Source organism: Gorilla gorilla, chromosome 20, assembly GCF_029281585.2.
Source record: "Gorilla gorilla gorilla isolate KB3781 chromosome 20, NHGRI_mGorGor1-v2.1_pri, whole genome shotgun sequence".
Lineage (NCBI taxonomy): Eukaryota > Metazoa > Chordata > Mammalia > Primates > Hominidae > Gorilla > Gorilla gorilla.
Window position 1 is genome coordinate 47703140 of NC_073244.2, and position 22805 is coordinate 47725944.

The 22805-nt window shown below is 41.1% G+C and overlaps 1 protein-coding gene across 4 annotated transcripts; it reads right to left on the reverse strand.

Annotated features, from left to right (window-relative positions):
- Positions 1-3327: 3327 nt before the first annotated feature.
- On the reverse strand, positions 3328-20733 carry ZNF260 (zinc finger protein 260). Of its 4 annotated transcripts, XM_055369123.2 has the most exons (4): positions 20312-20656; positions 17240-17458; positions 11788-11883; positions 3328-8356 (listed from the first exon to the last, which is right to left on the reverse strand). In XM_055369123.2, the coding sequence occupies exon 4, from the start codon at positions 7880-7882 to the stop codon at positions 6653-6655; it is 1230 nt and encodes a 409-aa protein (XP_055225098.1). In that variant the 5' UTR covers positions 7883-8356; positions 11788-11883; positions 17240-17458; positions 20312-20656; the 3' UTR covers positions 3328-6652. The 4 variants fall into 4 exon arrangements, with proteins under 4 accessions (XP_055225098.1, XP_055225097.1, XP_004060651.1 ...); XM_055369122.2 differs by lacking the exon at positions 11788-11883 and having other exon boundaries at positions 17259-17458; positions 20312-20733; XM_004060603.5 differs by lacking the exon at positions 11788-11883.
- Between the last annotated feature and the right edge of the window lie 2072 nt (positions 20734-22805).

Consider the following 22805-nt stretch of genomic DNA (forward strand, 5'->3'; position numbering starts at 1 on the left):
ATCTGGTTGTTTGCTTTCATTTTGAGTATTAGGAATTTTCTATATATTCTGGATATTGATCACACATCAGATACACAAATAACTTCAAATAGTGACTTTGTCTAATATCTCAGTTTTCAGAATTTCAGTATAATTGTTAAAAGTAAATCAATTAGGGCCAGGCGTGGTGGCTCACACCTGTAATCCCAGCACTTTGGGAGGCCAAGGTGGGCGGATCACAAGGTCAGGAGATTGAGACCATCCTGGCTAACACGGTGAAACCCTGTCTCCACTAAAAATACAAAAAAGTTAGCCAGGCATGGTGGCGGGCGCCTGTAGTCCCAGCTACTCAGGAGGCTGAGGCAGGAGAATGGCATGAACCCGGGAGGCGGAGCTTGCAGTGAGCCAAGATTGCGCCACTGTACTCCAGCCTGGGCAACAGAGCGAGACTCCGTCTCAAAAAAAAAAAAAAAAATCAATTAGGTAAATGTAAATGGGATAGACATAAAAAGACTTTTCATGTCATTTGACATTGTACCATTATGTTACTTAATTACTGGATACTTACTAAATGTCTTGGTTGGTACCAAGTAAGATTAAAAAACCAAAATATGAATTGTTGAACACAAATGTTTGTTCTTGGCATTTAAAATCTTATAAAAACTCTAAATAGGCCAGGTGTGGTGGCTCACGCTTGTAATCCCAGCACTTTGGGAGGCCAAGGTGGGTGGATCACGAGGTCAGGAGTTCAAGACCAGCCTTGCTAACATGGTGAAACCCCATCTCTACTAAAAATACAAAAATTAGCTGGGTGTGGTGGCGGGCGCCTGTAATCCCAGCTACTCGGGAGGCTGAGGCAGAGAATTGCTTGAACCTGGGAGGTGGAGGTTGAAGTGAGCTGAGATGGCGCCACAGCATTCCAGCCTGGTGGACAGAGTAAGACTCTGTCTCAAATAAAAAAAAGGAAAAGAACCAATAGGACAGAGAGATGTAAAGAAAGTTATTAATATGAAGATACACTTTTGGTAAGGCAAGTTAAAAGCAAAAGAGAATAACTTTGTATGAGAAAGAATTTTATGTGATAAATATTGGTCCTATAGTGATTTTTTTTTTTGAAAGAAAGCATAGGACAAAGCGGAAAGTCAAAGTATGTTGTCAAAGGTCTGAATAAGTTGTGATAAAGTTAGTGGTGACAGAGATCTGAATTACCCCGTTAACAGTGGTGTATTCATACGAGACCACAGCAACTTCAGCCTGTGCCTTCTCAGAAGAAAGAATTCAACTGAGGGGAAGCAGAAAAAGAGACCAAGGCAAGTTTCAGAGCACGAGTGGAAGTTTATTTTAAAAGGCTTTAGAACAGTAAAGAAAGGAAAATTCACTTGGAAGAGAGCCAAGCAGATGCCTGAAGGTCCAAGAAAGAAAAGACCAAAAAAAAAAAAAAAAAAAAAAAAAGTCTTTCGCCGGGTGCAGTGGCTCACACCTGTAATCCCAGCACTTTGGGAGGCCGAGGAGGGTAGGTCACAAGGTCAGGAGATCGAGACCATCCTGGCCAACATGGTAAAACCCCGTCTCTACTAAAAATACAAAAATTAGCTGGAAGTGGTGGCACACACCTGTAATCCCAGCTACTCAGGAGGCTGAGGCAGAAGAATCGCTTGAACCTGGGAGGTGGAGGTTGCAGTGAGCCGAGATCACGCCACTGCACTCCAGCCTGGGTGACAGAGCAAGACTTCGTCTCAAAAAAAAAAAAAAAAAGACTTTAACCTTGATCCTAGGACTTTATACATTCACCTCTTTCCCATGATTCTTCCCTTAGGGTGGGCTCCCCAAATGCACAGTGCTTTCCTTACCCTTGGGAATTGAGCACACACAGCATGTTTAGGGAGTTATATACATGCCCATCTGAGGCTTTTTTCCTTTATCTGGTGGCATGTGGCCCTGGAACGTCATGTCGCCATTTTGTCTCTTAACACACATGGCCAAGAATCTGCTTCTCCCTGGGTCTGCACTCAATTAACACTTTTAATGTTAACAGGTGTGGACCATCAGGAGATTGTCCCTCCTTGGAATTATCTTTTTTTTTTTTTGAGATGGAGTCTCACTCCATCACCCAGGCTGGAGTGCCATGGTGCAATCTCAGCTCACTGCCTCTCGGGTTCAAGCGATTCTCCTGTCTCAGTCTCCCGAGTAGCTGGGACTATAGGCATACGCCACCATGCCTGGCTAATTTTTGTATTTTTAGTAGAGACAAAGTTTCATCATGTCGGTCAGGATGGTCTTGAACTCCTGATCTCAAATGATCCACCTGCCTTGGCCTCCCAAAGTGTTGAGATTACAGGCGTGAGCCACTGCGCCCAGCAGAATTATCATTTTTAAAGAAGCAATGTCAAAACTGCCATACTATTACCTGACATTCCTAGTGGGTGGGCAGAGAGCCCTCACCTGCCTTGCTCAGGCCTAACTACATGTAACTATAAAATTCATGAAGGATAAATTTATGCAAGAAATTTTGTGTGTGACCAAGTTGGCTATAATTAGAAGACAATTATTTGTCTAAATATTTAGCTTTGATATTAAAATACACTAAAATGGCCAGGCGCAATGGCTTGCGCCTGTAATCCCAAGCACTTTGGGAGGCTGAGGTGGGCGGATCATGAAGTCAAGAGATAGAGACAATCCTGCCAACATTGTGAAACCCAGTCTCTACTAAAAATACAAAAATTAGCTGGGTGTGGTGGTGCACGCCTGCAGTCCCAGCTACTCGGGAGGCTGAGGCAGGAGAATCGCTTGAACCCAGGAGGTGGAGGTTGCAGTGAGCCGAGATCGCGTCACTGTACTCCAGCCTGGGCAACAGTGCAACACTGTCTCAACAAAAAAAAAAAAAAAAAGAAAGAAAGAAAAGAAAACAATAGCCAGGCATGGTGGCGCATGCCTATAGTCCCAGCTACTTGGGAAGCTGAGGTGGGAGGATGGCTTGAGCCTGGGAGGTGGCGGTTGCAGTGAGCCAAGATTGTGCCACAATACTCCAGCCTGGGCAACAGAGCCAGACCTTAACTCAAGAAAAGAAAAAGGGAGGCAAAAAGACAAATAATCCTATAGAAAAATGAGCTAACAATATGAAAACTCTCAAAGAGGCAAATCTGGGAGCAAGTGAGGTTTATACTCATCAAAGAAGCATACAATTAAGTAGCATCATAGGATCTATTGTAGAGCCAGAGGATATGTTGTTCTTTTGGACCTGACTCTGACAACATCTATTAAAAATTTTAAAATAACATCAATCCTTTGATCTACCAATCCCTTCCCTGTAATCTGACCCACAGAAATAAAAACAACTGAAATCTAAGGGGTGATTACATGAATTTTTATTGTAGCATTTCTTATGGTGGCAAATAAGCAAACTGTGAGTAAATGAGGGCAGCTGAATAAATTTACAGTATACAATATTAGAGAATATTATGTTGCAATTGCTCATCTTACTCTGACCATCATAATCATTCTTTTTGCTGGGTCCAGGACCATGGCTAACTCATGGCACAAAAAGATAGTCCTGGTTTGGTCTGAATTCGAGTCCTAGTTATTCTGGTGACTTCAAGGCTACCCAAGCACATGGGCAAAACACTTAAAAAATATGAAAGATTATTTAAGTAAAGTAAAATAAGGAACAGAAGAAGACAGTTTAGATTCATGTACACATACATATATTTTATTTGGGTATATTATCTCAGAAAATCAACAACTGTCATTTTCAATCTTATCTCAAGACCAACCTTCAGAAATGCTAATAAGTGCTATAGTAATATTAACATTATATTGAGTTTAAAAGAAATTAACATATTTAAAATCAGTCTAAGGTTTGCATGCTGTATACCCATTTTCATAATCATTCAAAAATATCAGGCCAGGCACGGTGGCTCACGCCTGTAATCCCAGCACTTCGGGAGGCCAAGGTGGGTGGATCACCTGAGGTCGGGAGTTCAAGACCAGCCTTTAGAGAAACCCCATCTCTACTAAAAATACAAAATTAGCCAGGCGTGGTGGCTCACACCTGTAATCCCAGCACTTTGGGAGGCCGAAGCGGGTGGATCACCTGAGGTCGGGAATTCAAGACCAGCCTGGCCAACATGGTGCAACTCCGTCTCTATTAAAAATACAAAATTAGCTTGGCGTGGTGGCGCATGCCTGTAATCCCAGCTACTCAAGAGGCTGAGGCAGGAGAACCACTTGAACCTGTGAGGCAGAGGTTGCAGTGAGCCAAGATCGTGCCATTGCACTGCAGCCTGGGCAACAAGAACAAAACTCCACCTCAAAAAAAAAAAAAAAAAATCATTAGTAGCTTTCTCTGTCAGTTTATTGTGGAAAGAAATCAAGTAAACAAATTCTCAAAAAGATTTGCTTCAAATAAGAGAACACTGTTTAGGTGGAAGATCTCCTTTTTCAGCACGGTCTTCCCAAGGTAACAAGGGGGTTGGGATTGACTTGGGTGCAGACACACCCAATTATGTCAGACAACATAATTGAGAAAGAAATTTAGTCTGCAGGTTAAAAGTGAAGCTGAAATCCAGGAGTTAATGTTTTCCTCAATGGCTTATAAAAAAAATTTAAGAGTGACACAGTTTTCTCATTTTAAAAGTGGCTAATTTCTAATGCTAATACTGATTATGCAGAGTATTAAAATTTCTGATAAATGTTTTAGTAAAAACTAATTCTCTCCATGTCTGTGCATATATTATTTAATAATATGATCCTTAAATGTATGTGATCCAACCAACCTGTGGCAAATCATAACCTCCAAGACTATATACAGATTAGAACTATGTACAGATTATGTAAAATTTACTCTTGTGACACATGAGTTAGTTTAATTGAATTTAAGTTGCCACCCCAATTAAAAATTATTTCATAAAGATATGATTTTAGAAATATCTTCTACAGAATATTAGTATCTGACTAGGAATGTAAGTCCATTATGTTTCATGTACAGCTTCCTCACTCCTATCTGGACTTTTTAACTTTCAGAAGTTTAAGGAAATAAATAGCATGAATGATAGAATGAACACAAATATTACCACCACCCAGAATTAATATTTTGTTATGTTTACTTAGAATGTTTATTTCTTTTTAATAAGAAATAGATACAAAATTGAAGTATCCTTTAACTACCATGCTTGGTAACACTTCCCTTCCACCTCCTTTCTTCCTAGAGGTAACCACTCCACTTTTGGGAACTGAGTACATACATATCCTTTCAATCCATTCTTTAGTTTTACATAATTTATCCATAACCAATTCTTAGTACTAGGGCTGGTTAGTGTTGATTTTATTCAAATTCACAGAAGCATCATTACAATATGTTCATCATTTTTCTTCACTGTAATTTTTAAAAAATATTTGTTAATATATAGACTTAATTTGTCACTTAACTGCTAGAGAGTACTCTACTATGTTACTATATCACATTTTATTCATCTATTTCACAAGAGACAGCATTTGTTTCCCAACTTCTGGCTACTATAACTCATGGTGCAATGAACTATACAGCTACAGACCAGTACATGACTCCCTGTGTTCATATTTCTTGGGTATATGCATATATATAGTAGTTCCCCCTTATCCACAGCTTTGCTTTCCATGGTTTCAGTTACCTGTGGTCACCACAGTTCATAAACAGTTGAGAACAGTACAATAAGGTATTCTGAGAGAAAGATCATATTCACATAACTTTTATGATTACAGTATATTGTTATAATTGTTCCATATTACGTTTATTATTGTTTTAAATCTCTTGCTGTGTCTAATCTGTAAACTAAATTTTATCATAGGTATGTATATATAAGAAAAAATCATAGACAGAGTTTGGTCCTATCTGGGTTTCAGGTATCCACTGGGGGTCTTAGAGTCCATCCCTTGCAGAAAATAGGGGACTACCATACTCAAGAGTGGAACTACCGGGTATTCTGGAATGTTTTAGAAGTTCTTTCCTGCCCTAAGGTTTTAAAAACATCTTCTTATAAAACTGTTATATTATTAAGTATTGCTTTTTGCATTTTAGTCTTCAGTACTTTAATTCATAAGAAAAATATTTTATATTATGATGGGAGATATTAGTTTTCCATATGAAGAGTCAATTAATTTTTAAGTAATCCATGATTTCCCCACCAATCTGGGATACCACCTCTATCAATTACCAATTCCCCATATATTCATGCACACATTTCTGAATTCAATATTCTGTCTCAGTCTCAGTTTTATGACTGCTTCAACAACAAATAATTTTGATGATTCTAGTTTTACAATTCATATATGTAGCAAAACATCACAAAAATGATAATTTTGTCTCTTAATTTCAAATCCTCATACGTCTCGTATCTATTTCTTAATGCATCTGTAGGCCTTCCAGGAACACATTAAGTAGTGTCCATGACTAGATCCTAACTTTAATGAGTATACTCCTAGAAGTACAGCATCCATAATGCTTGTTGTGGGAGTTTTGGGGGTATGGGTTTTCTTTATACTATAATACTTATTAAACATCATAGTATTTAAGTTTTGAATTGCTGCTGAAGGACTTCCCACATTCATGTCACTTTAATGTAAAATGAATTTTCCAATACACTATTAAGTGTAAAATCTGCTGAACGTTTTGCTAAATCCAAGGCATTCATAGAGAACTTTAATGAGTATGAATTCTCTGGTGTCTAATGTGATGTGACTTTTGGCTGAAAGCTTTCCCACATTCACTACACTGATAAGGTTTTTCACCAGTATGGATTCTCATGTGCAGAGCAAGGGTTGAGAACTGAGAAAAGGCTTTCCCACATTCATTACAACCATAGGGTTTCTCACCTGTGTGGCTTCTCATATGCACAGTAAGAGATGAGCTTTGACAGAAGGCTTTCCCACAGACCTTACACTCATAAGGCTTATCACCCGTATGAATTCTCACATGTACAATAAGTGATGTGATTCGAGAGAAGGCTTTTCCACATTTATTACATTCATAGGGTTTCTCTCCTGTATGAATATTGTGATGTTTAATGAGGTATTGCTTCTGCCTGAAGATTGTTCCACATTCATTACATTTGTAGGGTTTCTCTCCAATATGAATTTTCTCATGCTCAGTGAGATTTGACTTGCCACTGAAGGCTTTCCCACATTCCTTACATGTATAAGGTTTCTCTCCTGTGTGACTTCTCTGGTGTCTAATGAGGCTTGACTTCTGAATGAAAGCTTTCCCACACCCTTTACATTCATAAGGTTTTTCTCCAGTATGGATTCTCTGATGTATAATGAGGTTTTCCTTCTGGCTAAAAGCTTTTCCACACTCACTACATTTAAAGGGCTTCCTTCCAGTATGGATGTTCTGATGTTTAATGAGGTATTGCTTCTGGCTGAAGGCTCTTCCACACTGATTACATTCAAATGGTTTTTCTCCAGTATGAATTTTCTCATGCTCAGTGAGATATGCTTTGCCGTTAAAGGCTTTGCCACATTCCTTACATGCATAGGGTTTGGTTCCTGTATGATTTTTCTGGTGTCTGATGATGGCTGGCATCTGAATAGAAACTTTTTCACATTCATAAGGTTTCTCTCCAGTGTGATGTTTCTGATGAGAAAGGAAGTTTTCCTTCTGGCTGAAGGCTTTTCCACATTTATTACATTTATATGCCTTCTTTCCTGTGTGACTTCTAAGGTGTAGAGTAAGGGATGAGACTCGAGAGCACACTTTACCACATTCAGTGCATTCATGAGATTTCCCTCCAGTATGCATTTTCTTATGCTCTACAAGGTTTTGCTTCAGGCTAAAGGTTTTTCTACATTCATTACATTCATAAGGTTTCTCTCCAGTATGAATTTGATCATGCTGAAGGAGATCTGATTCATGCTGAAGACTTTCCAACATGCCTATCTATCATGCATGTGAATTTAATCAGGAGATTTCCCTAGTATCAAATAAGATGTAATAAGGATGAAAGCTTTCCCACATTCACTAAATTCATATGGTGTATTTTCAATATTAATTCTCGGGTATCTAATGAAGTTAAATTTATGATGGAAGACTTCTCTCACATTGATTACCCTGAGATGAGATGATTACAAAAAGGGATAAAATGTAACATTCTCTTTATATTCTTAATGGTTCTTATACAGCTTCTCTCATATTTAGGTATAAATTGTGTATAAATTATGTTTCAAATTCTTTTAAACTGAGTTCCATACACAGAAGGGTGGTCTTGAAGAATCAATGACTGTTCAGAGGAAATACTTTGTTTCCTAAATTTTCCCTCAGTCTGTATTTTCACAGAGAAAGATGAGACTTAACTTACAAGTCTTTCATGTTGCGTCTTTATCTGTTTATAAACTTCCCAGGCTTCTTCTAAAAGGAAGTACAAAAAAATCATAATTGAAAAAGAGTTAATATAATATATAGTGCCTGGCATGTAATAAGTGTCCAATAAATTAGGTTATCATTATCATCAACATAATATCACTAACACCTTTGAAGTTTCCCATTATTAATATAATTTCAGAAATGTGTTACTGTAAAATAGATTCTTTTTTTTTTTTTTTTTTGAGACAGAATTTCACTCTTGTTGCCCAGGCTGGAGGGCAATGGCGCAATTTTGGCTCACCGCAACCTCTGCCTTCCAGGTTCAAGCAATTCTCCTGCCTCAGCCTCCCGAGTAGCTGGGACTACAGGAGCCCGCCACCATACCTGGCTAATTTTTGTATTTTTAGTAGAGACAAGGTTTCTCCATGTGGGCCAGGATGGTCACAAACTCCCGACTTCGGGTGATCCGCCCGCCTCAGCCTCCCAAAGTGCTGGGATTACAGGCATGAGCCACTGCGCACAGCTGTAAAATAGATTCTTTATCCAAGCCTAGTCTCATTATAAAATAAAGTTCAAATACAAATAACATTCCCAGGTATGTGTAATTTTAATTGCTTTTAAATGTAACCCAGCACACTTCATAAATCAGTAAAATGAGAGAAAATAAGGCTAGGTATGGTGGTTCACACCTATAATCCCAGCACTTTGGAAGGGTGAGGCAGGAAAATTGCTTGAGGCCAGGAGTTTGAGAGCAGCCTTGGTAACACAGCGAGACTCCCGTCTCTATAAAAAATTTAAAAACTCTATAAAAAATTAAAAGCCAGGCATGGTGCCTGTAGTCCTAGCTACTGAGGAGATTGAGGTGGGCAGATTGCTTAGGCCCAGGATTTCAGGGCTGCAATAAGCTATGATCGTGCCAGTGTCTGGGTGACAGTGCAAGACTCGGTCTTTTATTTTATTTTTTTGAGTCGGGAGTCTTGCTCTGTCGCCCAGGCTGGAGCACAGTGGCGTGATCTCGGCTCACTGCAAGCTCCGCCTCCTGGGTTCACGCCATTCTCCTGCCTCAGCTTACTGAGTAGCTGGGACTACAGGCGCCCACCACCATGCCCTGCCAATATTTTGTATTTTTAGTAGAAACGGGGTTTCACCATGTTGGCCAGGATGGTCTCGATCTCCTGACCTCGTGATCTGCCCGCCTTGGCCTCCCAAAGTGCTGGGATTACAGGCGTGAGCCACTGCGCCCAGCCGACTTGGTCTTTAAAACATAAGGAATCGGTGAGAAACAGGATGAAAGGACAAATACTTAAAAGACTGGGAGTGCATAGGAAGACAGGGCAAAAATAAAATGAACAGAAAAGTTTAAATAAGGTGCTTATTTCTATGTCTTCCCGAAACACCATTAAAATGACAGTAAAAGGGTGAAGAGGGACACATAAGAACTAAAAGGTTAAGAAGATATCAGTGGACAAAAAGTATTAGGAGGACTAGGGATAGTGGCTCATTCCTGTAATCTCAGCACTTTGGGAGGCCTAGGCAGGAGGACTGCTTGAGGCCAGGAGTTTGAGATCAGCCTAAGCAGCACAGCAAGGCTTTATCTCTACAAAAATTTTAAAAATTAGGTAGGTGCAGTAGCATACACCTGTAGTCTTAGTTACTTGGGAGGTTGAAGTAGGAGGATCGCTTGAGCCCAGGAGTTCGAGGCTGCAGTATGCTATGATCATGCCATTGCAATCCAGCCTAGGTGACAGAGTATGACCTTGTCTCTAAAAAAAAAAAAGTATTAGGAAATTTTGGAAAGAAAGCAAATAGAGAACTGTAAATTAACAGCAGAACTGAGTGGTTTAAAGAAAAGCCAGCAGATGTGGGGGCCACCTTCACAGGTCTGTAACACAGATATTGACAGATACACTCTGTCAGTGGAGAAACTGGGCAAGAGTGGAAGGCAGGGCTTACAAAATGACTGTGAAAGGACCAGCTAATGCCCTGAACTCTCCTAGCTGGACAGAAATGTGAAGTTTATCATCCAGACAAAACCAAGAGGCTCCAAATTTAGTGATGACCAGCAAAGTAATGAGAGCATCCTAGTAAGAGAAGAATAAGTAAAAGTTTATACACATAACAGAGGCTCTTCTACTGTTAGATTCCGAGAATGCTGGTGGTTACTAGGTGTCAGATGATGGAAGAATTATTTTCTTTTTTCTTTCTTTCTTTTTTTTTTTTTGGGATGGAGTCTCGCTCTGTTGCCCAGGCTGGAGTGCAGTGGTGCGATCTTGGCTCACTGCAACCTCTGCCTCCCGGGTGAAGGGATTCTCCTGCATCAGCCTCCCGAGTAGCTGGGATTACAGGTGCCTGCCACCACGCCCGACTAATTTTTGTATTTTTAGTTAGAGACAGGGCTTCACCATGTTGGCCAGGCTGGTCTTGAACTCCTGACCTCATGATCCACCCGCCTTGGCCTCCCAAAGTGCTGGGAATACAGCCATGAGCCACCGCACCCAGCCCGGAAGAATTATTTTCTGAAAAAATGAGAAGAGCATGAGAACACCTACAGATGCTAACATTTGGAATCATCTAACGAAACACATCTATATTACTGATTGATGCACAGTGAGAACCACCATTTCATAAGCCCCGCTTACATACACAAATTAATGTAGAGCTAAAGATCAGAAAACATTTGATGAAAGCCCTAACATCAAAGGCAGATCAAATAAAATACAAGGCAAAGAGCAGAAAAACTCACCCATATAATACTACAATTAATATCATGGAAAGTTAGGAGATTACTATTATCACTGCAATGAAATATTAACAGTGTTCTATAAAGAGGTGTTTTTAGAAATAAACAATATGAAATTGATCTTAAAAATTCAGTATGTTGGGGAAAGAAAGTCTAGAAAATCTCCTAGAATAAAAAAAGGAAGAATGGAAGAAAGGAGAAAGAAAGAGTGTAATGGTTGGAACATTAGTGGGTTAGTGGAAGAATCTGGAAGGATCAACATCTACCAAAGAAGTTCCAAAGAAAGTACGAAGAAAAATGAATACAGGACATTTTCAAAGAGCTAATAAAGAACACTTCCCAGAATTACAAATCATGAGTCCACATACTTAGCAGGCCCATTGAGTACAAAGAACATTCCATTTAAAAAGATACCGGCGAAAGCACATCAATACAAAATTTCAGCTAGGGATAAAAAGAGGATCCTAGTTTGAGACCAGCCTGTGCAACACAGTGTGATCTTGTCTCTACTAAAAATAAAAAAGATTATCTGGGTGTGGTGGCATATACATGTACTCCCTTCTACTTGGGGAGGCTGAGATGGTACGATGGCTTGAGCCCAGGAGAGTGAGCTATGATTACACTACTGAACTCCGGCTTGGGCAAGAGTGAGACCTTGTCTTAACAACAACAACAAAAAATCCTAAATGTTCCAAAACATTTATCATATAAAAGGAAATAAAAGAAAAAGACATACCACATCAAAAAGGCATCAGATTGCAAGACAATGGATAATCCTAACCATAAGTTACTTCCAACCTAGACTTCTAGGTTTTACAGTTCTGTCTGAAAGCTTGGGAAGAATCAAAACACAAAAATGGAAAACTAAGCAAACAAAACAAAGAAGCAAATATTAATTAAAAGAAAAGCAAAAGGTTATACAAGAAATCAAACAGAGTCATAGCAAATCATTTGGTTTACCAGTCAACAATGCTTACAGTGTTATAGTTATGTAAATGCTTACAAATGCTTTAATAAAAAAGCAGTGATCTTACTAGTATCAGAAGTCAGAAGGGGAAGTATGGGTATAACATACTGTAACATACTGGGGGTAACATTTCAGAACCCCATTAGTAACTGAGAAAACAACCACTCTCAACCTCTGAATTCAAATCCATAAAATACAATATAAATAAAAAGAAAAATGTAGACACATTTATAACGTATTTTATTAATCAGTTTATCCTATATCTTGAAAATAGATTATAAACCACCTTTTTAAATGCCCAAAGAACATTCTCAAAATCAGCCCATATAGTAGCCTATTCCACAAAGTAGTAAAGGATGGACAAAATACTCTGACCAAAAAAACAAAAAACCCAACACATAGAAATGACAGAACAAAAACAAAACCTTTCACTTATAAATTTCAAAATCTATTGGTTTGAACAAACCCTTTGGCCAGGGAAAATTAATGCTTGGAGAATGAAGTTTTAGCATAAAAGCTTACATCATTTTTAAAAAAGTAATAAAATAAGCACTCAAAGTAATTAACATAAGAAAAAGTAAATATAAGAAAAACAGACCGGGTGTGGTGACTCACGCCTGTAATCCCAGCACTTTGGGAGGCCGAGGTGGGCAGATCACTTGAGGTTAGGAGTTCGAGACCAGCCTGGCCAACATGGAGAAACCCCATCTCTACTAAAAATACAAAATTAGCCGGGTGTGGTGGTGTGCGCCTGTAATCCCAGCTACTCGGGAGGCTGAGGCAGGAGAATTGCTTGAACCCGGGAGGAGGAAGTTGCAGTGAACCAATATTGTGCCACTGCACTCCAGCCTGGGCAACAGAGTGAGACTCTGTCTCCAAAAAAAAGAAAAAAAAAGAAAAGAAAAAGGAAAGAAAAACAGAAAATTAGTAAAAATAGGAAAAAGAAATTAATGTATTACAAACAGAAAAAGACAAATAATAAATTCATGAGTGGATTCTTAAGGAAAAACTTAAAAGAAGTAAGAGTAAAAAAGAAAAAGATATTTGGAAATAACTATAGATAGAAAATATGGATAGTACAGACTATTTTGTTAAACCCCATGCAAACAGAAAACTTAGCAAGTATAACCGATGCAAACTGAAACCAGAAAAGACAGAAAACCTAAACAGAAACATAAACATAGTACAAAATAGGGCTGGGTGTGGTGGCTCACGCCTGTAATCCCAGAACTTTAGGAGGCTAAGGCAGGTGGATCATTTGAGCCCAGCAGTTCAAGACCAGCACTTTGGGAGGCCAAGGCAGGCAGATCACCAGGTCAGGAGATCGAGACCACTCTGGCTAACATGGTGAAACCCCGTCTGTACTAAAAATACAAAAACAAAAAAATTTAGCTAGGCATGGTGGCGGGCGCCTGTAGTCCCAGCTACTCTGGAGGCTGAGGCAGAAGAATTACTTGAACCTGGGAGGCAGAGGTTGCAGTGAGCCGAGATCGCCCCACTGCACCCCAGCCTGGGTGACAGAGCAAGATTCCATCTCAAAAAAAAAAAAAAAAAAAAAAAAAGGACCAGCCTGGCCAACACCGTGAGACCCTGTCTCTACAAACAATTTAAAAATTAGGTGGGCGTAGTGGCAGGTGCCTGTAGTCCCAGCTGCTCAGAAGGTTGAGGTAGTAGGATTACTTGAGTCAGGAGTTCAAGGCTGCAGTGAGCTGTGATCATGCCACTGCACTCCAGCCTGGGAGACAGAGTAAGACCTTGTCTCAAAAAAAAAAAGAAAGAAAGAAGAAGGAAAAAATAGAGCTCTTGCCCCTTAAAGCCCAAGGCATGGATGGCTTAGTATGTGAATTTTACTAAACTTTGATTAGATAATGGTATTATTTAAGTTTTCCAATTACTTTTTAAAAATTCATGAAAATTGGTAGGATGCATAACAGATCAGGACTTATGCTACTATATTCCAAACAATCCAAAAGAAAATTAAAAATTACATCTCCTTTGTAATTAAAACCCTACATCCTTCACACACTTATCAGAATTGAATTTTTAACACTGTAAATGACAATGCTGAACTGAACTAGAAAACATAATCAGAACAACAAGTAAAATGGTTCTTTCAACATTTATCCCATGGTTTAAAAAATATTCTCAGGACCAGGTGCAGTGGCACACGCCTGTAATCCCAGCACTTGGGGAGGATGAGGCAGGCAGATCACTTAAGGTCAGGAGTTCGAGACCAGTCTGGCCAACATGGTGAAACTCTGTCTCTACTAAAAATACAAAAATTAGCCAGGCATGGTGGTGGACACCTGTAAATTCCAGCTACTCAGGAGGCTGAGGCAAAAGAATTGCTTGAACCCGGGAGGCAGACATTGCAGTGAGCCAAGATTGTGCCATTGCACTCCAGCCTGAGTGACACAGCAAGACTCTGTCTCAAAAAATAAAATAAGGCCGGGTGCGGTGGCTCATGCCTGTAATCCCAGCACTTTAGGAGGTGCAGGCAGGCAGATCACAAAGTCAGGAGTTTGAGACCAGTCTGGCCAACATGGTGAAACCCCGTCTCTACTAAAAACACAAAAAATTAGCTATGCTTGGTGGTGGGCGCCTGTTATCCCAGCTACTTGGGAGGATGAGGCAGCAGAATCGCTTGAACCTGGGAGGCGGAGCTTGCAGTGAGCCGAGATCGCACCATTGCACTCTGGCCTAGGCAACAAGAGCGAAACTCCATCTCAAAAAATAAATAAATAAATAAAATAAAAAAAAACACCACAAGGTTGGCAAACTAAAAGAGTTTTTCTGGAACATGGCCATGTTTACTTATTTTCTTGTCCATGACTACTTTCACAGTATAATGCTTGAGATGAGTAGCTGCAATGGAGACCCTGTAGCCTACAAAGATTTAAATATTAACCATCTGGCCCTTTACAGAAAAACCTTGCTGAACTCCTGTCCTAGAGTAGCAATTCCTCCATCTTCTATCTGGCTGAAACCAGGCTGCATTGTTGATCCAGCTCCAACCACAACCAGATAATAAAGAGAGAACCTGGGAGGAATCCATATGCTTCAGGGACCATAAGCACCAAAGTTAGCATGCAAATCTGGACTATTCACCACATGAGTGTTATGTGACCAAGAAATCAATTCCTGCATTCCTTAAACTGGCACTCTGAAGTTTATTATAGTCACTTAGCTTTACTGTGATTAGTACACTTCTTATTGCTTTACATATCATGAATCTGAGATGCCTAACAAATACTAATCACCAGCCTGGACCCCTCTCAACAATCAATTCAAATATCCAGCTGACTACTCAACATTTCCACTTGGATGTCTAATAGTGATCTAACTTACCCTGCCCCTATGCAAACTCTTGCTCCAGCTCCCAAACCAACTCCTCTCAAATTCTTCTCATCTCTTTAAATAGCAATCTCATTCTCCTTGTTGCTCAAACAATACTTCTCTTTCAGTCAGATTACACACTCTTTACAACCTCGTAGCTTACTGGCTATTTTGGACAATCCTCACTGTGACCACCAAGGTCTAAGCCACATGTCTGGCCAGGATTATATAACAGCCTCCTTACCAGTCTTGCTACTTTAGCTTTCACCTCTCTACAGTTCTCAACACAGCAGCCACAGTAATCTTGTCACAGTCCAATCACATCACTGCTCTACTTGAAAGCCTTTTTGTATCCTCATAAAAACATTTAGAAGCATACAGCAGACACTGTTAACAGTGGCTGCTTCTGGGAAACAGGGGATTGAGGGCCAGGAATGAAGAGACATACCCGATTGTTTTAATTTTCTATCAAGTATACATATTAAATTTTGATAATAATAGTATTATTTCTTCTTTTTTTTTTTTTTTTTTTTTTGAGATGGGAGTCTCACTCTGTCGCCCAGACTGGAGTGCAGTGGCATGATGTCGGCTCACTGCAACCTCCGCCTCCCGGGTTCAAGTGATTCTTCTGCCTCAGGCTCCTGAGTAGCTGGGATTACAGGCGTGCGCCACCTCGCCAGGCTAATTTTTGTATTTTTAGTAGAGACGGGGTTTCACCATGTTGGTCAGGCTGGTCTCAAACTCCTGACCTCATGATCCACCTGCCGCAGCCTCCCAAAGTGCTGGGATTACAGGCGTGTACCACCATACCCGGCCATTATTATTTCTTTTTAAAATTAACAGGGTAATGAACTAATAGGAAGTCAGCACTAATCCCCAAGCCTGTAATATTGTTAAAAAGCAGGAGGTGACATAGTGTTGGACTATGATGGCTGGAGGTAGGAAGACAATAGAAAACAAGAGTAAGGAAGCAAAATTCAATTCTGAGGAATATAACAATGGAAGGAGAAAGAATGATAGAAAGTTAAAATGTAAAGAAAAGAATCTACTTGCTAGTTTTTGAAAGTTTTTTTATTGATACATAATAGTTGTACATAGAATGATTAATTTATTTTATTTATTATTATTATTATTATTATTATTTAGACAGAGTCTCACTCTGTTGCCCAGGCTGGAGTGCAGTGGCACAATCTCAGCTCACTGCAAGTTCCACCTCCCAGGTTCACGCCATTCTCCCACCTCAGCCTCCTGAGTAGCTGGAACTACAGGCGCCCGCCACCACACCTGGCTAATTTTGTTTTTGTATTTTTAGTAAAGACGGGGTTTCACCGTGTTAGCCAGGATGGTCGTGATCTCCTGACCTCATGATCCGCCGGCCTTGGCCTCCCAAAGTGCTGGGATTACAGGCGTGAGCCACCACGCCTGGCCAGAATGATTACATTTTAAAGAAAATAACTTACATGCTAATTTTTGAAAACTAACAGATCTATGAAGGACTGAATGCTTAAGGAAATGCATCTAGGCATACAGGGAAAAGTGAAAAATGGAGAATGTTAGTGAAAGGAAGAAAAGTGAAATTGAGGCTGTAAAAAAATCATAAAATTGAGGCTGCAAATGATGTAGAATGACTGGCATCCAGAATAGATTTTAGAAGAGCAATCAGTCCTCTAGAATCTGATAAAAGGGATGCATAGATTCAGGAAGACAGTCTGGAAATGTCATTTAGGTATCTAAAGAATTCCCAGCAACAGTCACTCTAAAAGACAAAGGCTAGTACGAAAATCTCAAACAAACAAACAAACAAACAAAAAAACCCCAAAACAACTCAGAGGCTGCAAATTCTCACTGAATAACTGCAATAAGTCTTTATCTCATTCATACCTACCAGGTTCTTGCTTACTCACACAAAGAGAACCTTCTTTACATTTCTTTCTCAATCATCTGTTGCTGTTCTTTTAAGTGCTGACTTTAAACTTGTGAGCAGAAAAATGACACTGGACTTGGATGTTATGGTTGGGGAACAAAGCAGCATCCCAAAATTCAGGGAGCGCCCTTAGAACTCTAAGAGGTTTTGCAGCTCCTGTGGATATACAAGCAAGCACGCCTGTGAAAAAGAACAAAGTAATGATGACTCTTTGGCTTTGACCTACATGTGAGCAAATGGAAAAACAGTATTTGTACATAGCACCTCAGGCCAGACCCATTATGCCATTCAAAAGCTCTACACATTTCAATGGTCAGGCATGGAAGCTCACGTCTGTAATCTCAGCACCTTGGGAGGCCGAGGCAGGCAGATCACTTGAGATTAGGAGTTCGAGACCCGCCTGGCCAACATGGTGAAACCCTGTCTCTACTAAAAATACAAAAATTAGCCAGGCGTGGTGCATATGCCTGTAGTCCCAGCTACTCAGGAGGCTGAGGCAAGAGAATCACTTGAAGCCAGGAGGCAGAGGTTGCAGTGAACCAAGATCACGCCACTATACACCAGCCTAAGCGACAGTGGAGACTCCATCTCAAGGAAGGAAAAAAAAAAAAAAAAAGCTCTAAACATTTCAAAAATGAGAAACAGAAGGGACCTTATTTTCAGAATTTAGGTTACACAGAGAAACTACGAGAGACTAAGATGCCAGAGTTATCCACAATCACAACCTGTATAGGTTCCTTCGAGCAGGTGTCACTTGTGACCTTGCTCCTGAGTGAAGTCACATCTTTGCATATAATTTTTCCCCATAACACTTTTCTCATAAATATGAAGTAACCAACCTTGAGTGATATGGAAAAAAATACAGGAAATGATTCTGATGGTATTTATAGGTCAGAGCTCTAAAAAATTTAGAGGACTAATATTTTACTTAGATTAACTAGGAGAAGTTAAATATAGTAAGTGTCCTATAATAATAGTCTTCCCTTGATATCACAGGAGATTGGTTCCAGGATCACTGTGGATACCAAAATCTGCAGATGCTCAAGTCCCTTATACTTCAAATATAAAGCCAGGCACGGTGGCTCACGCCTGTAATCCCAGCACTTTGGGAGGCTGAGGCAGGCTGACCACCTGAGGTCAGGAGTTCGAGACCAGGCTGGCCAAGATGGTGAAACCCTGTCTCTACTAAAAATAAAAAAAATTAGCTGGGCATGGTGGCACACACCCGTACCTCAGCTACTTGGGAGGCTGAGGCAGGAGAATCGCTTGAACCCAGGAGGCAGAGGTGGCAGTGAGCCGAGATTGCACCACTGCACTCCAGTCTGGGTGACAGAGTGAGACTCCATCTCAAAAAAATAAAAATAAAGTGAATGGAAGTATATTTACATATAACCTATGCACATCCTCCCATATACTTTAAAATTATCTCCAGATTACTTATCATACCTAATACAACGTAAATGTCTGGTAAATAGTTGTTATACTGTATTGTCTAGGGAATCATGACAAGAAAAAAAAATCTGTACATGTACAGTACAGATACAACCATTGCAAGCTTAACAACAGTTATGATTCATGTTTGTTGAATCCGTGGAAGCAGAGCCTACAGACACAGAGGGCTGACTGTTCATTCACTGATTCAGCAAACATATACATTTATGATTATGTGTGCTGAGAAACCTTGGTTTACAATTTGTAATGGGATATAACAAATCAAAGGATCAAACTTACTTAGAAGCCTTCTCTAAGTTGTAAGTGCCTTAGAACCTGGCTAGACAGTGCTATAAATTGCTGAAACAGGTACAGAGGGGAAATAGATGGAGGCAGACTGCAGGAAGAAGGAGCCTTTTAGACATAAAGAGCTTGAAGTTCCCTGTAACTTCCAGGTGGACTGCACATTGGGCAATTAGATAATATGGATTAGGAGCTCAGGACAAGCCTCCAGCAGAAACAGACATTTATTAGTCATCTGTATTAGATGAAGCCATGGATGGCAGTGTAATGTTGTTGCTGATAGGAGTACTTAGATGATCAAGGCCAGAAACTTAGAAACACCAATAGTTAGGGGAAAAGCAGAAACTAAGTCCTGTCTTCTTTGTATCTTTTACTTTTTCTGTATATTTCAAAACTATTAACCCTGTTACTTTTTTATTTTATTGAAAAATATGTTAAGAATAAGTGTGACAAGATACTTGAATATGTTGATATGTTAAGAATAAGTGTGACAAGATACTTGAAGATAGGATACTTCTATCTTTGTATACACAAGAAAAGAATTTCCCCTATATTTACAAAAGGCTGGGGAAACCCTGATTAAATTAGGAGTGAGATTGCTGCCCTCACTGACGAACTAGGGAGTTTCTTGACCTCTGCGCTAAAGGCAGGACAAGTAGCTTCCAAATTCTGTGCCGTCTGCACTATTGGAAACGACCTCTTAAAGATATTCCTTAGTTCAGGGTTTCTCCAAGCAACTGCACCAAAGTTTCTCCAAAGTATTAAGAAAAGTCAATGCCTACTGGGTGTACAGGCATCCAGTAACAAGTTTTTCCGAAATCTTTCCTCTTTAAAAAAATAATGGAAAGGTAGTGCTGATTTTGTTTTCTACTCCACAATAGGTCTGCTTTTATATAAAAAAACACCTTTAAAATTACTTATCCGCTCAATTCCTTAGGCTTTTCCGTTTCCTATTTTCCAGAAAACGCATCTTTATTATTTTAGAAATGAGAAAAGTGAGGCTTAGAGGTTACTACCTCACAAAGCCATCCGTCCATCCTCACAAACTTGGAACCAGTTTCTCACTAACTCTGCACCCTTAACACCCCCTCACACTCTCGGTCACTCACCCGCGAACCCACCCGTACTGTACCCCTGCCCCCAGCCACACAACCTCGGATCACCGCACATCATAGAAGGCGATTCCTGCCCTCCATACTCCCAGCCCCGTCGCAGGCACTGCAAATCCTCCCCTCCAGCGTCCCTGGCCCGTTTCAGTGTCCAGAAACCCAAGTCCCACAGGGCCGAAACCCAACTCACCGGCAGACAAAGACGACCATGGCGAGTCGGAGATTCCGCGCCTGCGCACTCCTTCCGCGGGCAGCGCTCCCAGAGGTCTCCTGGGCTGGGCCAGGCCCCGGCTCAGAACCGGACGGAATCGAGAGATCTCGGCCCGTCCTCCGTGCCACTCTTTTGAGGGTAGACTACATTTCCCAGAAGGTTCAGCGGTTTGAGTCAGCTTTTCGCGCGAACTTTTCCTCCGCCAGAGCTTGTGGGACTGTCTCCCTGGCCGGGGCAGGGGTGTAAGGCCTTAGTCTTAGTTTACTCTATCCCTGGGATTGGGTAGTGGTGTAACATCAGCTTAAACACGCTGTGCTGACTTTATGTAACAGCCACGGTGCGATACTAAGCCAGGACCCCCAGGAGACTCTCAGACACGGTTCGGGAATGAGGGTAATCCCTTTGGCTGGGATCAAGCCGGGCGCCATCTTGCTCATCGCGGGCGTGGCGCTGAACTACATTTCCCAGAAGGCGCCGCGCCCTCGGCCCCTCCCCTCGCGACTCCCGCGGCTCGGGGGAGAACTGCACGCGACCCGGGTGCTGGCCTCTGAGCCGGTCGGCTCGGAGACTACAGGATCAGGAGGAGGTTGGAGGTGAAGCGTCTGGAATCCGGTGCGGAGGATGAGACTGAGTATTAAGTCTGTTCAGGCGGAACGGGCCGAGAAGGGCGGTTGTGAAATTGTGATTTTGTGACTGTATGTCCTAGCACAGTGTGTGTGTGATTGTGATTGTGACACCTTGTGTACGGATGTGGGGAGGACTCTGCGGGTGTCCCGTGAGTCCCTGTGTTAGGACTGTTATTGTGTGACTGGGTAACGCTGTGTGAGGGTGTGGGTTAGCTGTGACTGTGTGCCCGCGGTGGGTGTGTGATTGTGACTCTGTGACCGTATGTTCGTTTGTGTGCAGATATAGGGAGCTTTGTACTTATGTAGTTGTGACTTTGTCCTTGTGTGGGAGTATGGAGGGTGGGTGCTTGTGACTTTGTGTACAGTGGTGGGTGTGTGACTGTGAAGCATTGGGTGTGCGTGGAGTTGAGACTGTGTTTGTGTGTCTTTGACCAAATGTCACACATAGTCATATGTGAGAGCAGAAGACAGCTCGGCCCCGTGATAGTAAAGGGGATTTTTCTATGACACTGAGTTTTGAGTTGGAAGCCCCAGTTTCCTCTGATAGCCCTCCCATGGCGGGGGAGGGGAACGCAGAGTAAGCTGTGGCCTTGTCATTTGGGCCCTAGGGGAGGTGTATTGTCTCACTTCTCATTTCTGTCCTCCAAGAGAGGTTCCCCAGAGGAGAGGAAATAACGGTTGTGATATCTAAAAGCCATGTTTAAGGTGCCTTGAAGTTTTCTCTTTGTTCCTGAAATGCTTTATTTTTCCAGGACCTGATTTTTTTTTTTTTTTTGAGATGGAGTCTCGCACTGTCGCCCGGGCTGGTGTGCAGTGGCGCGATCTCGGCTCACTGCAACCTCCGCCTCCCCAGTTCAAGCGATTCTCCTTCCTCAGCCTACCGAGTAGCTAGGATTACAGGTGCCGGCCACCACGCCCGGCTAATTTTTTTTGTTGTTGTATTTTTAGTAGAGACGGGGCTTCACTGTGTTGGCCTGGCTTGTCTTGAACTCCTAACCTCGTGAACCGTCCACCTCGGCCTCCCAAAGTGCTGGGATTACAGGCATGAGCCACTGCGCCCGGCTGATTTTTTTTTTTCTTAGCAAATGCCTAAAAGGACTTATCAAGTAACCTGGAATCTTCTGTTACTCTTTGGAAAAATCTTCCTAATTTTGTCTTATTAATATAGCAAATGGTTCAGTTTATCATGTATGCTTAGTTTGGTTTTACCTATATACATATGTAGATATATATGCATATACATACAAATACATACACATATTTGTATATGCACATATTGAAATGTATCTCATGTTTTAAGTGATATTTTAACTTCCTACATAATTGAAAGCTATTTGAGAATATATTAAATTGTAGATACTGTTAATTGTTTTGCCACATATGTGGCTAACCCAATATCCATTCCCTTCTTTATTGCTATAAAAGTCCTGATCTTGTTTGCTCTGCTTAAAGAAAAACAAACAGAAAACAAACAAAAAACCCAAACTCTACATGTTCTAGCTTCTCCTGTTGATGTAAGTTAAAGTTCTTAGATTGGGCTTCTCAGACAGTTTTTTTTTTTTTGAAATGGAGTCTTCACTCAGTCACCCAGGTTGGAGTGCAGTAGCGTGATCTCAGCTCACTGCAACCTTCACCTCCCGGGTTCAAGCGGTTCTCCTGCCTCAGGCTCCTGAGTAGCTGGGATTACAGGCGCCTGCCACCATGCCCGGCTAATTTTTGTATTTTTAGTAGAGATGAGGTTTCCACCATGTTGGCCAGGCTGGTCTCGAACTCCTGACCTCAGGTGATCTGCCTGCCTAGGCCTCCCAAAGTGCTGGGGTTACAGGCATGAGCTACTGCACCTGGCC

What these genes read in the sequence shown, in the direction of transcription:
- ZNF260 (XM_055369122.2), bottom strand. Translation starts at nt 7,882, where the DNA reads ATGTTGGAAAGTCTTCAGCATGAATCAGATCTCCTTCAGCATGATCAA.